Source organism: Saccoglossus kowalevskii, chromosome 5 (genome assembly GCF_978046115.1).
Source record: "Saccoglossus kowalevskii chromosome 5, keSacKowa6.1, whole genome shotgun sequence".
Lineage (NCBI taxonomy): Eukaryota > Metazoa > Hemichordata > Enteropneusta > Harrimaniidae > Saccoglossus > Saccoglossus kowalevskii.
This window is the reverse complement of record NC_140645.1, coordinates 36,170,320-36,185,298: the sequence shown is the minus strand read 5'-3', so window position 1 is coordinate 36,185,298 and position 14,979 is coordinate 36,170,320. Positions and strand designations below refer to the sequence as shown.

The 14,979-nt window shown below is 33.8% G+C and overlaps 1 protein-coding gene across 2 annotated transcripts; it reads left to right on the top strand.

The window, feature by feature from the left end:
- Positions 1 to 703: 703 nt before the first annotated feature.
- Positions 704 to 12,814, top strand: PPP2R1A (protein phosphatase 2, regulatory subunit A, alpha). Of its 2 annotated transcripts, none has more exons than XM_085498699.1 (14): positions 704 to 818; positions 2,195 to 2,285; positions 2,707 to 2,807; positions 2,897 to 3,129; positions 4,621 to 4,777; positions 4,988 to 5,143; positions 5,340 to 5,525; positions 5,999 to 6,084; positions 6,431 to 6,653; positions 8,988 to 9,048; positions 10,276 to 10,349; positions 10,707 to 10,930; positions 11,034 to 11,125; positions 11,808 to 12,490. In XM_085498699.1, the coding sequence occupies exons 1-14, from the start codon at positions 714 to 716 to the stop codon at positions 11,822 to 11,824; spliced, it is 1,806 nt and encodes a 601-aa protein (XP_085354825.1). In that variant the 5' UTR covers positions 704 to 713; the 3' UTR covers positions 11,825 to 12,490. The 2 variants fall into 2 exon arrangements, with proteins under 2 accessions (XP_085354825.1, NP_001171792.1); NM_001184863.1 differs by having other exon boundaries at positions 738 to 818; positions 4,621 to 4,768; positions 11,808 to 12,814.
- The last annotated feature ends 2,165 nt before the right edge of the window (positions 12,815 to 14,979 follow it).

Sequence of the window (14,979 nt, the reverse complement as noted above, 5' to 3'; positions counted from 1 at the left end):
CCAATCACCAATGTCGAATGATCTACGCCCGAAATACAGTACATATCTAATTTGTCCTGATATTTTTCAAAAATCAACATTTTTAGAACACAATGTTTAATTAAGAAAAAATGCTATTGGGCACTTTTTAAAATCAGGTTACAATTTGATATAAGGCATAATATCTCTGTCATAGAAACTTGTAGTAAAAGCGTTAAAATACTGATAAAATTCCTACTATCCACTAAAATACAACCATTAATTTTCTCAAAAATTAGGCTGATTACCCCCCAACTTTTTTAAACTCAATATCTTTATACTGCCCGAGCGTACCATTTATTGTGAAATGAATAAATTCTAGGTATTTGCATTTATGGGTAGGTTTCTCTCTTAATGTCTGAAATACATTACTGATATAATATCCGAAAGACAGTGTGGACCTAAACAACACTATTTATTCTTATATCATCCTGATTCGATCATTTTCCATTTTCCTTGGTTATAGCTGTATTGCTTTTGTATTGCGACTTTCATTGATCTCCAGTTGAGAATATTATTCCTACAACTATCCCTCCAGGGGTAGATAAAGGGGATGTGTTTCCACCCAACACCTGTTCGAGAATCGTGCATCGTACGAGATCGAGAACTCGCATTATTTGAAGGGCGCCCGCTTTCGACCAATCTATTTTTACTGTCAGTTTACCCCTGCCGTTTCCGTGTTGAAACCCGGTTCAATGTCAGGGAAAAAGAAATTCAAGATGGCGACCAGTGAGACAGGAGACGACTCGTTGTACCCAATTGCAGTCCTAATTGATGAACTCAGAAACGAAGATGTTCAGGTAATATGATTAGTAATTAATGTACATACTTTTCTCCACCGATCTGCATAATATAATGGACATACGTAGTTTATATGCAGCGTTTTAGCTCAAATAGTGTATGTAGGTCATGTTGTGACATTTGCATGGATAAATGTACGTAAACGATATTTCGAGACAAGTTTGTTATTTGCCTAATGCTGAACACGTAAAAGGACTTTTATCGTTGTTGTTTAGACATTTATTAAGTAAGTTTCGGTAAGGAATGATCGGTCACAACTGTGAGGCATTTAAAAGAAAAACAAAATTGCCTTCTGACAATCTAATTGGCCAGGACACGATTCGTGTTTACGTTGATGACAAGCTTACTCAGGTTTAATGAATATGTGTTAAGAGTTTCTTAACGTTATGGGTTAATCTCCGCTTCATATACGTATCAGTAGAAATCAATGTGATCATACATATACGTTATGTGTCGAACAAGTCATATTTCTGAAATCTGATATCTTAATCAGCTTAATCTAGTTTTGATTTATGTCATACGAAATAACTATGGTTTTGACAAGCAAAATGCAGTTTTGACAACCCAAGATGTTTTTCACCATCCCCTTAGTCTTAGAATGGGTTGTTTACATCAATAGTTTAAGAAATTCTGATTATTTATCTTTGTTATTAATGTTTGCAAGACTGTACTTGCTATAATTTCCCTATATATTTCCTGCTGACATTATAACTATTGTTAAAGCGACAATAGCTGTGATTTTGAAATTTTTTAAAAGTATAACCACATGAAGATGACCAAATCTTACTGAAATATTGAAATACTGGAGACCTTGGTGCAGTCTCACGGCCATCTTTTTTCACTTGTGAGTGATTTAACATTGATATGGTGTGCGTGTGCTATGTTTTTAGTTCCACATTTCGGCAATGGCCATTACAAATTGACACTGATGACACGTAATGAAAATAAAAATCGAAGATAACAGATCGATAGTTACAGCTATTATCACTTTAAAATATATATGACTGAACAAAACTAATCTCAGATACTGGCTCTACGAAAAATGATCGATACTGAACTGATAGATACAAGTTAAAAAAGATGAACTTTGTGCTGTTACAAAAAAAAATAAAGATTTTTGAATGTATAAACAAATTGATAAAGTTACATTGGTTAGTGGTCTAAAGGACTGGCATTTAGTCTTCAGTATGTGTTTTTTTTTGTGGAAACGAGTTTCATTTGAAAATGCATGTGTACAAGACATAATTTTATTGTTATGTTAAATCATTGTTTACATCTAAAGTAACCAACTGGGAGGACTCAATGCTATAAATCTGTCTTGTTGTGGTGGAGTTCAATTGTTTGTAAAATTATTATTTGTATTTTCTCTTTATAGCTGAGACTCAACAGTATAAAAAAGTTATCTACCATTGCTCTAGCTTTGGGGGTTGAGAGAACACGCAGTGAACTTATACCATTTTTGACAGGTAATGAATATACTACTTTCAAATACTGGTATTTTTTTCACCAAAATTTATAAGAATCTGTTTTAATCTGTATCATGGTAGAATGATTGTATACCTTGAATAAAGTAAATTTTCAAGACGCATTTAAATTCCCTTGGAACTTGCGTCAAACAGAATTTTAAAAATCCAAAATGCACACAGTTCGAACAATATAGATAAGTTACTGCTCTCGATTTTGTCAGACCTATAAAGAGCTATATTTATAATTATTACGAGCATGAACAGTACTTATTGACATATCCATCTCTGTTCTGATACAACTTTGTTCTCATCTGACACTGATGTATTGATCTTTATCATACATGCAGTAACATGCTCAGTCGAGCAAAACTTGTATTTGGTATTCAGTTTAAGTTTCAAATTGCAATATGTTGTTTCCTAGATACCATATATGATGAAGATGAAGTGTTGTTAGCTTTAGCTGAGCAGCTGGGTAGTTTTACTCCATTGGTTGGTGGTCCTGCACATGTTCATTGCTTACTGGTAAGTTTAACTCGCTACTAATTACTATAAAAAGCCAACATTTCAACATTTATTATATTCAATAAACACACCCTGTATTTTGTTTCTAGCCACCTCTGGAGAGTTTAGCAACTGTTGAAGAGACTGTGGTACGTGATAAAGCAGTTGATTCTTTACGTAATATATCAGAAGAGCACTCGGCCTCTGATTTAGAATCTCATTTTGTTCCGCTTGTTAAACGCCTGTCTGGTGGTGATTGGTTTACATCAAGGACTTCAGCATGTGGGTTATTCAGTGTCTGTTATCCCAGGGTGTCTAATAATATGAAAGCAGAACTCAGAAAGTAAGTCATTTATAAATATCCTGTTAGCTAAGGCAATTACCCCTAATTGTACCAACTCGGTGAAAACTCAATGGGACTGGTACAATTAAGGGTTAAAGCCATCATGCTGCATAGTGTATACTATAAAATGGCTAATTTTCACTGGGTTTAAATTTCACTGATTTAGCATTTTAGGCATATTCAGCAGGTTTTAAATTCACAATTTTAGATAATGTTTTCTATGCTTAATTTTACATATTCACTGGGTTTTAATTTAGCGCATTTTCCAGTCAGCGAAATAAGCAAAATTAAAACCCAGTGAATAGTTAACCCTTTTACATTACTATAGTTAGGTAATCATATGTATGTATTCGTATACAATGTATGTAAAATTAAAAAAAAAAAAAAAACGTTTTCAATAATAGTACATTTTAATCATTAAAAATGCACTTATTTTGGCCATAATAAACACTATACTGTAAAATACTTTATTTTCGCCTACAACTTATTTTCGTTGAAGGAAGTTAAAATAAAATCCAATATACCTTTTTCCCATATTTTACATTCAACTCGTCAAAAATCAGTGAAAATAAATTCCATTCAAAACACCCAAAAAGTCTTTTCAGCAAATATTAATTCCAGCTAAAATAAAGTATTTTAGAGTAATTTCCTAAGTGAAAGCTCTACTAATCGATATGGTACACTGTTGACAACAAATTTGAATGTATGAGATGGCAACTGTATCACTTTGAACTACCCACATGACAAAACAATATGCTTGTTTTGCTTTATTAGAAATGCATCTGCAATGATAATGTATACAAATAAAAAATAGCTTGTGTTGTATACTAATTATTTGCCCATAGAAACACCTTTGTAATGTACATCCGTTACTAGTATAGCAAATATGGCATTCCATATTCTTGGGATAACAAATTTCAGTATGAGGCATAAATAAAAACTGACAGAATTAAATATATCATTTTAAATTAATTACATGTATAAACTAAATCTTTGCACATTAATTTCTGTTGGCTGTAATACGGTGTGCACAACGATAGTACTACCGTAGTATGGACCTACATGTAGTTGTGGTTGATCTATTATGTAGTGCCATCAATGCTTATTTTGTGCTAACTTCGTTTAAATTTAATCGCCAGCATGGAGGTCTTTTGTAATCATTACATTCTGTAAAGGGGTTAGTTATTCACTAGGTTTTAATTTTGCTTATTTCGCTGACTGGAAAATGCGCCTAAATTAAAACCCAGTGAATATGTAAAATTTAGCATCTAACTGATAAAACCGTGAATTTAAAACCCACTGAATATGCCTGAAATGGTAAATCAGCGAAATTTAAACCCAGTGAAAATTAGTCATTTAACAGTAATTAGATGTATAATTGTGATATAGAATACATATACAAAGATCATTTACAAATTACTGCTGAGATTGTTTGTATTTGCTGCTTGTGATATGTCATTCATGATCAGTTATTTTACATCATACCGACAGTAATTTCCGTAACTTGTGTGGTGATGATACGCCGATGGTAAGGAGAGCAGCTGCTAGCAAACTAGGGGAATTCGCCAAGTCTGTGGAGTTGGAATATGTCAAGTCTGATCTGATCCCGTTATTTGTGAATCTAGCCGGGGATGAACAGGTCAGTCAGGTATTCAAGTGTGCTTGGTTACATAAATAATCGCTATTATCGTGATAACATAAATGATCGCTGTTATTATTTGAGACTGAACCATGTCTGAAAGCTGTTCGACTTGTGGTTACACAAGTAAAGGTGTATGTCTAATTTATCATGCAATGACTTTTTAAAAATGAAAACCAATGAAGGGTATGTAATGTAATTGTTTTTATTGCTTTCTAGGATTCTGTTCGTTTACTTGCTGTTGAAGCGTGCGTCAGTATTGCATCTTTGTTAAAGCCTGAAGATGTTGAGAGTTTAGTGATGCCTACTTTACGTCAATGTGCAGAAGACAAATCATGGAGAGTTCGTTACATGGTGGCTGACAAATTTACTGAAGTAAGCAGCTATATCATCTCTGGCTTCATCACCAAAGCACTAAACTACAAATTAAGACATATTTTTGAACTTCTCTAAATCTGCTACTCAGAATAGTTTAAAATAGCTAACTAGTTGATATTATATTTTGGTCAAACACAATATTGGTAGTTGTGCAATTATGCCTATTGATCCAGGTATTACATTTTGCTTTCAGATTCAAAAAGCCGTTGGCCCAGAGATAGCAAAGACAGATCTAGTGCCAGCTTTTCAGAGTCTTTTGAAAGATTGTGAGGCTGAAGTCAGAGCTGCTGCAGCACATAAAGTTAAAAAATTTTGTGAAGATTTAGATCCATCAGTTCGTGAAACTGTTATTATGAATAATATATTACCATGTGTGAAGGTCAGTATTCAATGTATTCATCTTGCATTCCTATCTGTTGCATTAATTTATTTTTTCACACACCCAGGGATTTTTTTGAACAAGAAAACTGGTGAAGCACCCTCATGCCATGGCCATGCGTTTCCTTACCCTGGGGAGCAGATCCTCTGGCAACCATAAAATTCTGATTGACCAGGGATCACATGGCCACAGTCTTCAACTGTGACCTGTCTGATAGTAATTTTGGTCCCAAGGAAGCCATAGAATGCACCATTTTAACTTAGAATTATCAAAAACTCCACACCCTGGAAGGGGGAACCCTATCTTCCTCTGAATTTTCTAGAAAAAAACCTGCACACTTCAACTGTTAACAAAATATGCCATCAGCTCATTGTCTGTATAATAAAGTAATTAAATAACATAGCCCATTCTTCACTGCATTCATATGGAAAAGATTGTGTTGCTGTAACAATTTTAGTTTTTTTTTTTTTTAGGAATTGGTATCTGATGCAAATCAACATGTGAAAAGTGCATTGGCATCTGTAATAATGGGATTATCCCCAATATTGGGCAAAGACAAGTAAGTACCATTGTTAAAGTTTGTTCTGCCTTCCAGAGCGATGAATTTTGTAATGGCATTGTTGTAGGTAGTTTAGTATTGCATCTTTCTCTCACCCAAAGGGAAAGGTTCAGTGAAGTTTAAATTTATTTTTTGTTAAAGAACAAATATATTGCCCAGCTAAAAATTAAGCTATGTAAAGTACTTCATCCATATTGTGTGGTAGTTGCATCAAATCTGTTTACTTGTCTTGTATTTAATTCTCATTTTTTTCTAGTATCGACAGAATGAAGAATATTCTCTCAAAGTATGATGATAATAAGCTACATTGAATAACATATAAATATACATTATATTTCCTCACTAGTACAATTGAACATTTGCTGCCCTTGTTTCTGGCACAATTGAAAGATGAATGTCCTGAAGTTCGACTCAACATCATTTCTAACCTAGACTGTGTGAATGAGGTTATAGGCATCAGACAACTGTCCCAATCGCTCCTTCCAGCTATTGTTGAACTTGCTGAAGATACTAAATGGCGTGTGCGGCTGGCTATTATTGAGTACATGCCCTTATTAGCAGGTCAACTGGTTAGTAGTCAAGTCACCCCACACAATGTTAAGGGTGTACTCAGTAATACTGGGCTGTACACACACATGCTACTGTGCGTCTACAACCTAGCTTATATACCTCTTCCTACTCAGCAGCAATACTCTATCAGCACTATACACTCACCAATTGATAATGCCCTTATACTACTAATACTCAATGGACTTGTAACAAGTATGGCTAGACACACATGCCTGTGTGTTCTGTTTCACACGGTCTCTCTTGCTACAAGTCCATTATAGTATCAGTTTGAAAGTAGTCGGCTAATACAATTGATTAGTGTATCGAATATATAATGCTTTGCTTTCTGGCTCTGATTTTGCACATATTTACTGAAATGGCTTTGAAGACCAATAGAAGATTCAACGTTCATAGTACACAGTACACAGTATTAGAGTATTGCTGTATTTAGCTTAGTGTAACTGTACCACTTGCTACCCATCCTACATCTTGTATCTTCTCTTTTACTCCTGTAGTTCATTACCAGTGTGAACAAAGATTCTTCTATGGCTACCCAGATATTCATTTGATTTCACATGACTACCTAGATATTCATTAGATTTCACATGACTACCTAGATATTCATTTGATTTCACATGACCACCTATATATTCATTTGGCTTCACATGACTACATAGATATTCATTTGACTCCACATGACTACCTAGATATTCATTTGACTCCACATGACTACCTGTATATTCATTTGATTTCACATGACTACCTAGATATTCATTTGATTTCACATGACTACCTGTATATTCATTTGACTCCACATGACTACCTAGATATTCATTTGGCTTCACATGACTACCCAGATATTCATTTGACTTCACATGACTACCTAGATATTCATTTGACTCCACATGACTACCTAGATATTCATTTGGCTTCACATGACTACCTAGAGATTCATTTGATTTCACATGACTACTTATATATTCATTTGATTTCACATGACTACCTATATATTCATTTGATTTCACATGTCTACCTATATATTCATTTGATTTCACATGACTAGCTATATATTCATTTGACTTCACATGACTACCTGTATATTCATTTGACTTCACATGACAACCTGTATATTCATTTGATTTCACATGACTACCTGTATATTCATTTGACTTCACATGACTACCTAGATATTCATTTGGCTTCACACGACTACCTATATATTCATTTTACTTCACATGACTACCTGTATATTCATTGCCCTCACATGGTTACCATGGCATTTATCAAATTCATCCTTGTGAGATGGGAACCTCCAGGTTGCACCAATATTGTTTGCCATAGTAAGATAGACATTGGAATCATTAATTATATTGGTATCTAAGATACATCTTTATTCCAATACTATTACCATAGTAACCCAGCACTAGACCAATTGAAATTAAGTGTGTTTAGTTCATTATACTTGTCTGCTTGCTTGCTTACTTTGTGTTTGTGAATATCAGAACACAAATAGTGTTGACTCTGTATTGCTCAAACCTCACAAATGTCTTTTGATGATCTCAGAGCATTGGATGTAAAACAAATTCAGTATTGTGAGTTTAATAACTGTCAGTATTACCAGTTGACACAGTGATTAGTACATTATTGGTAATCCATGTGTTAGATGTGATAGACCTTGAATTATTATCTTGTTGGATGGACATGGCCACTTTATGCCATTTATTTGATTTGAAATCACGTCTCAATTACACTGACATTTATTTTATGCTTTTTGAATGGAGTCAAACCTTTGGGAAATGTTGAATGAAATATCACTTATTAGCTAAAGACAGAAGACGCAAGATTGTGATACGATTTGTAGAAATCTCATTGTATGGTATATTGAAAGCTGGTGTACCCTTGCCTGATTGGCATTGATATATTGTGAATGACTTACTCCATACTGTTAAAACTTGGCTTGATAGAGCCAACTCTTAAGTGAGCAGCCATTGTACGGTCATTTCTTGCCTTCAAAATTTAAACATCCCTTTGCAACTCTTTCACATAGGTATCCAAAACTTATTACCATAAAATCTGTATTAGAAGTCGCATCTCTAATATAAGTCGCATCAATTCTTTTTGAACAATTTAGAATCAAACATTTACCATTCCTCATATGTGTAGATGCTCTATTAGAAGCCGCATCCCCTCTGTTGCATTGTATCATTTTAATTGAAGCCGCAGGTTCTAATACAGATTTTACAGTAGTAAAGGTCTTTTTTTCCTCAACATCCCACTTTGTAAGATTACTACTAATTGATTGGTGCCCATCTAGTATAAATAATAACATATTGAGAGATATTGAATCATTACAGGGAGTGGAATTCTTTGATGAAAAACTTAATACTTTATGTATGGCATGGCTTGTAGACAATGGTAAGTAGAAAATTGTCATCTAAACAGAAGATAAAGAAAATGGATGTTCTCATATAATTCTGGTAAATAGGAATTTAATGCAGACTTGTCAGGATAATGGAGTACAAACATGATGTGACTGTTATGAATTATGAATAGTGACTGTGGTCTTCAACATCTTGTATTTCTAGCAGTCCATATTTGGACATTGCATTATATTCCTGAAAGTGAAAGTTTAGCTATGATGCAGCTTTTACATAATTTTTCATATTTGGACATTGCATTATATTATTGGCAGTGAAAGTTTAGCTATGATGCAGCTTTTACATAATTTTTCATATTTGGACATTGCATTATATTATTGGCAGTGAAAGTTTAGCTATGATGCAGCTTTTACATAATTTTTCATATTTGGACATTGCATTATATTATTGGCAGTGAAAGTTTAGCTATGATGCAGCTTTTACATAATTTTTCATATTTGGACATTGCATTATATTCCTGAAAGTGAAAGTTTAGCTATGATGCAGCTTTTACATAATTTTTCATATTTGAACATTGCATTATATTCCTGAAAGTGAAAGTTTAGCTATGATGCAGCTTTTACATAATTTTTCATATTTGGACATTGCATTATATTCCTGAAAGTGAAAGTTTAGCTATGATGCAGCTTTTACATAATTTTTCATATTTGGACATTGCATTATATACCTGGCAAGTTGCAAACATCAGAGTTGTGTGGTTTGCTATGCATAATGTGAATATTACTACCGGTAAGACTGTTTCTTGATTCACAGTCTGTCACATGTAGCTATTGTCAGATGGGAGTATATATATGAAATACCGTAAAATCTGTATTAGAAGCCGCATCCCTAATAGAAGTCGCACCCATTTTTTTTGAATAATTGAGAACCAAAAATTCATCATTTCTCATATGTGTAGATGCTCTATTAGAAGCTGCATCCCCTCTGTTGCATTGTACCCATTTTAATAGAAGCCGCGGTTTCTAATACAGATTTTACAGTAAGTGTTATGCCCAGAGTATTTCAATTGTCCAGGCCATTCTTGGAGTTTTTTGAAACAGACAGTGAATTAACAAGACAATAAATAAATGAATCGATTGACACTTCTTTTATATACAAATTACCCAATATGCTAGGATATTTTGGTGAGAGAACAATACAAGTAACTAATCCTTGTATAACCATATCATTACTTTATGTATGTGTCGCTTTGTTTACTTTCCAGTTTATGCTATCCGAGAGGCAGCAACCAATAATTTGAAGAAATTAGTTGAAAAATTTGGAACAGAATGGGCTCAGGTGAATAAAGTGTTTTCTTGTCTGTTTCTGCTTAAAACAACTGATACTTAGACTGATGATTTATTGTCCTCAGTTTGCAATGAATCAATGTCCTACAATTGTCAAAACCAAGTACTTTTTTAATTATCACATTTTAATTTTCTATTTCTACTGATCCTAAATTTGTATATCGAAAAATGTAATTAATATTTATGCATGTGTGTGATGTAGAATTTGAATTTGAATGTTTTAATGTCCAATCAAAATGACATACCATAAGAGACATTAAATGAAAATACATTTGCCCATCTATGTATTATGTAGTTATCTTTAGTTGAACTGTGTCATTAAAGAAATACTACTTTTCTTCTGTTTTAGAATGCTGTTATACCAAAAGTTCTGCTAATGGCACGTGATCAGAACTACCTGCACCGTATGACTTGTTTGTTTTGTGTCAACGTACTGGCAGATGCATGCGGAGCTGAAGTAACTGTCAAACTTATGTTGCCTGTTGTACTCAATCTTGGAGGTGATGCTGTTGCTAACGTCAGGTTTAATGTAGCAAAAACATTACAAAGAGTTGGCCCAATACTGGATTCAAAGTAAGTATGAATGGTTCATAGTTTGCCTCAACAGGATGCCTGATAATGAAAGATATTGATGGGCATTGTAACTAACACTGATGTCATTGATTTTTATACACAGTACTGTACAATCACAAGTAAAATCATGTCTGGATAAATTAGGTACCGATTCTGATGTCGATGTGAAGTTCTTCGCTCAAGAAGCTTTGGCAGGTAATGTTGACCACATCTCATCCAAACTGATAATGGAACAGATCTTACACAAAATTGATGAAGACTGTGACATTAGACGTAACAACATTATCTATACACTGAAAAAAAATTAAGATAATTTCAGTTCTCACTGTTGATTAAGAGTTGGCATGGTTGTATTGCAAATACGTGCATGTATAAACTAACATGTTACAAAAATGACTCTTCGTTATCCATGTAGGTTTTGTTATGCAACATTTTGTGTGCTGAATCAGTGTATCATAACTGGTTTTAAAATTAATAAAGGTTGTGGAAACTCTTGCCTTTGATGCTCAGGATGATTGCTTTTAGTGCCTGTCCCAATTGGAATTAGTCTAACACTCGGTTGTGTACAGTACAATATCAATAATTAGCTTATCATTAACTTACTATAAAATACTTTATTTTCACTTTGAAATAATTTTCGCTGAAAGAATGATTCAGTGTAAATAAAATCCAGCCAAATATACCTTTTTTTTCGTATTTTACATTCAAATGTCAAATAAATTCCATACAAAACACCAACAAATTTTTTTCAGCAAAAATTAATTCCAGCTAAAATGAAGTATTTTACAGTACATTGCTTTCTTTGGAATTCAATCATGGAAGTACAAGGCTTAAACTTTGACAAACCACTAACTCTGTTTCATTCCTTTTCTTGCAGCTTTGTCATTGGGCTAAATATCAGCAGTGGAGTGTGTAAAGAGTAAACAAACAAGCCAGTCATTGAGTAGTGGAATCATATATCAGTATCTCATACATAGTCATGTTATGTTCTCTTCATGTTTTTGTACAAAGCAGCGTGTTCTTCTTCTCAGCACACCAGTTATCCATGGCAACACTATGGTGTAAAGTGATTGTTATTGAATTCCCTGTAGTGAAGTGAATCCTTGTAAATGAACAACGTATACGTTTGATTTCCTGTCGTTGTGTGCCATTTTGCTATCTTATTGAACTGTGACTCCCAAATCAATCCAAGTACAATGTAAGCTTTTCTTGGGTATATAAAACAGCTTCCCTAACTTGCTGTCAAATATACTCCCATTTTACTAAATCCACTATTTTCTAAACTTAAACTTTTGGTTGTTTTTTTTTTAAATATTTAGTTTTCAATGCTTACACAATAGCAGTTCAGAAGAGTATTACCGATGTAATTCCCGGTGGTTTATCGTATATTCTTGAATCGAATAAACAGCTTGTTCGTCTTTATTGAAATCTACTTGCTGTAGTACATGGCTTATGTGATAGTAAATGGCAACACATCTTTCTTAATAGGGTAGATCAAAGTAACTGTATTTTGAAACAATTACTAACTATGGGAGTGTTTTATTGAAATTTGGAAAACAAGTTGATTTGAAAAATGTATCTTGACACCAGACTCTACCAGTCTTGTCCCATTTCATTTGTGTACAGTTTACTGGGCAGTATGTCTTTCTATTGTGCTTAATTTTTGAATCAATATCTAGATAGTACAGAAAATATAATTCATTTGTAATTTTTCGATAATGGTAGACTGCCCCCAACCCCCCTCCAAGTAGCAGTGTAATAGGAGGTGGTCGTCTTTCCTCCTTCGAGACAGTTTTATGTTTGAAGCTAATTTTCTTTATGTACAGTGTGTTTGTATTTGGACACAATAAATATATGTACCTTGCAATGGTTCTGTCTTTATATATATAATGCTTTCCTTGTATAATTGTCTCTTATAAGTTGTTGATTGGTCAATCAAATTCAACTTTTACATATTGTTGCATCTTTCATATTATTTTTAGTAGTTTCCAGCGATTTCTTGTGACGTTGTAAAACCCAGACAGCTTCAATGCAGAGGGTTGTAAATGCCAGACATCTGAGAGTTTGCAACAACTGATTCTTGCAGCAACGTGACCTGGTAATACAACAGTCGGCTGATCACTTTAAGTTGAAGGTGGTGATTCAAAATATGCATGGCCATTAAAAAAAAGTTTTCTTGGTGCTCATTCATCTGTTCTTCAAAATTTTTTGGCAATTTTACCAGTGAAATTTGCCTCGTGCGGTGAATGGGGAAATGTTTATTGCAGGTTTTGAGGACTTGTGTCTGTTTAAGGGGATATCATCCATACAAGTCAATTGAGATGGATAATACTACTCTGTATGTATAAAATACATATTGGATCTCTTCCCCCTCCCAAGGAAAAATTCCATACACTGGGTCCATGTAATCATGAAGTATTTAACCCCGAAAGATTTTTGCACTTCATATAAATCCAAAGATGCTGCTTTCATTGGCTGCAGAACCATTTATTGACTTCCATTACCCAAGAGTCTTTGCAAGGATTCTTCAATGATTGGCAATATGGTTTAAATAGTACCCAGAAGTACTTTATAACTATTGAAAATAACCATACATGCCACTTTCAACAACGTATTAGTCAAATAAATGTTGCCACTAGATGGCGCTATAAATGATCAAATTGAAGACGAGTACATTTCCTGATCCATTGCAAAAAATATGTGTGCACGAGCAACTATATTTTGGGATGGGCTTGTCTTCCAGTTCTGTTCTGCACTTCCCCTAACCTCATTCCTCTTCCATATTGCTTTGATCACCGCACTTTATCCAATTTGTTAAATGCCACTCTTATTTATTCGACTGTCCATATCTCTCCATCCACCACCTGCATTGCTTACAATTGCACTCAAATTTGTAAATTCATCCACATCTTCTTTGTCAATCTCTTCTAGCTAAACAGCATCATCTTTCTTTGTCTTCATTCTCATGATATTTGTCTTCTTATTGTTCATTTTGAGTCCTGTTTGCTTTGCATGCCCGGCTAACAAGTTTGTTTTTCTGAGTAGGGTTTCAATTTATTTTTTTGTGGAGTAAGATTCTTCGGGTGATGCAGGATACAGAAACGACTTATTGACAGTTGAATAGATTTATTGAAACACTAATAAAGTCATGGCAATGCTAGACTTGTATTCACTCAGAATTCTGGCGGAAAGAGTGTCAATGACATCGTAATCATTGGTCAATTAAGATGCGCTATGACTGACTACTTTTCACATCCAGTAATATGGGATTGGTTACATAATTTAGATGTATGATTGGGCCAGAGGCAGAAGATCGGCGTCTGTAATGAGGGTCGGTAGGGGGTATTTTCGTAAACTGTAAACAATTGTTTTTATTTTCGTAATAATTAATAACTTTATTACACGACTAAATCATCAGAGGATTTACTAAGGTAAAGGGAATAATAAGATATAAATAAACAAATGTAATAAAAACAAAAAAAAACTTAAAAAATAAAGACTGCAGAAATATCAAAATAATAACCAATATTCTCGTAACTTTTAATCAGGAGATTTATAGATAGTATTTTTAAGGTATAGTGAAAGGGCTTTTGCATTTTTCATTACCTCAAGAAAAATATCTGGTAAATTCGACTTAAGATCACAACCTTCAAAAAAAAATTCTCCGTTCACTTTTAAAGGAAGGACGTTTAAGGATAAAATTCTTCTCATCATCAAGAGAATTTATGTCACATGTTCTGTCATCTAACAAAATTTTTGGTTTGTTCAATCTCTAAATTGCGATCACTGAGTCTAAATTTATTTTGCTTTTGTTAATGGAGTTACGAACACTAAGTTACGAAAACATTGAGTTACAAAAATGACCACACCCATATTTTGCGAACCACGCCCTCGTTTTAGAAACCACGCCCAAATTGTCACTCGATATTCAATTAACAGTTAAATGAACTGTGAGTTATTAATGTATGATGCCCGTAACTCTAAGTTATGTTACATGTAGCATGAAAGTGATTTCTAAAATATGGATGTGGCCATTTTTGTAACTCGAT

Bases quoted from the DNA above. Each gene is read 5' to 3' on its own strand.
- PPP2R1A (XM_085498699.1), top strand. From the start codon at position 714: ATGTCAGGGAAAAAGAAATTCAAGATGGCGACCAGTGAGACAGGAGAC. The intron at 2,808-2,896 runs GTAAGTTTAACT...TTTTGTTTCTAG, and splicing joins CACATGTTCATTGCTTACTG to CCACCTCTGGAGAGTTTAGC. The intron at 10,350-10,706 runs GTGAATAAAGTG...CTTCTGTTTTAG, and splicing joins TTGGAACAGAATGGGCTCAG to AATGCTGTTATACCAAAAGT.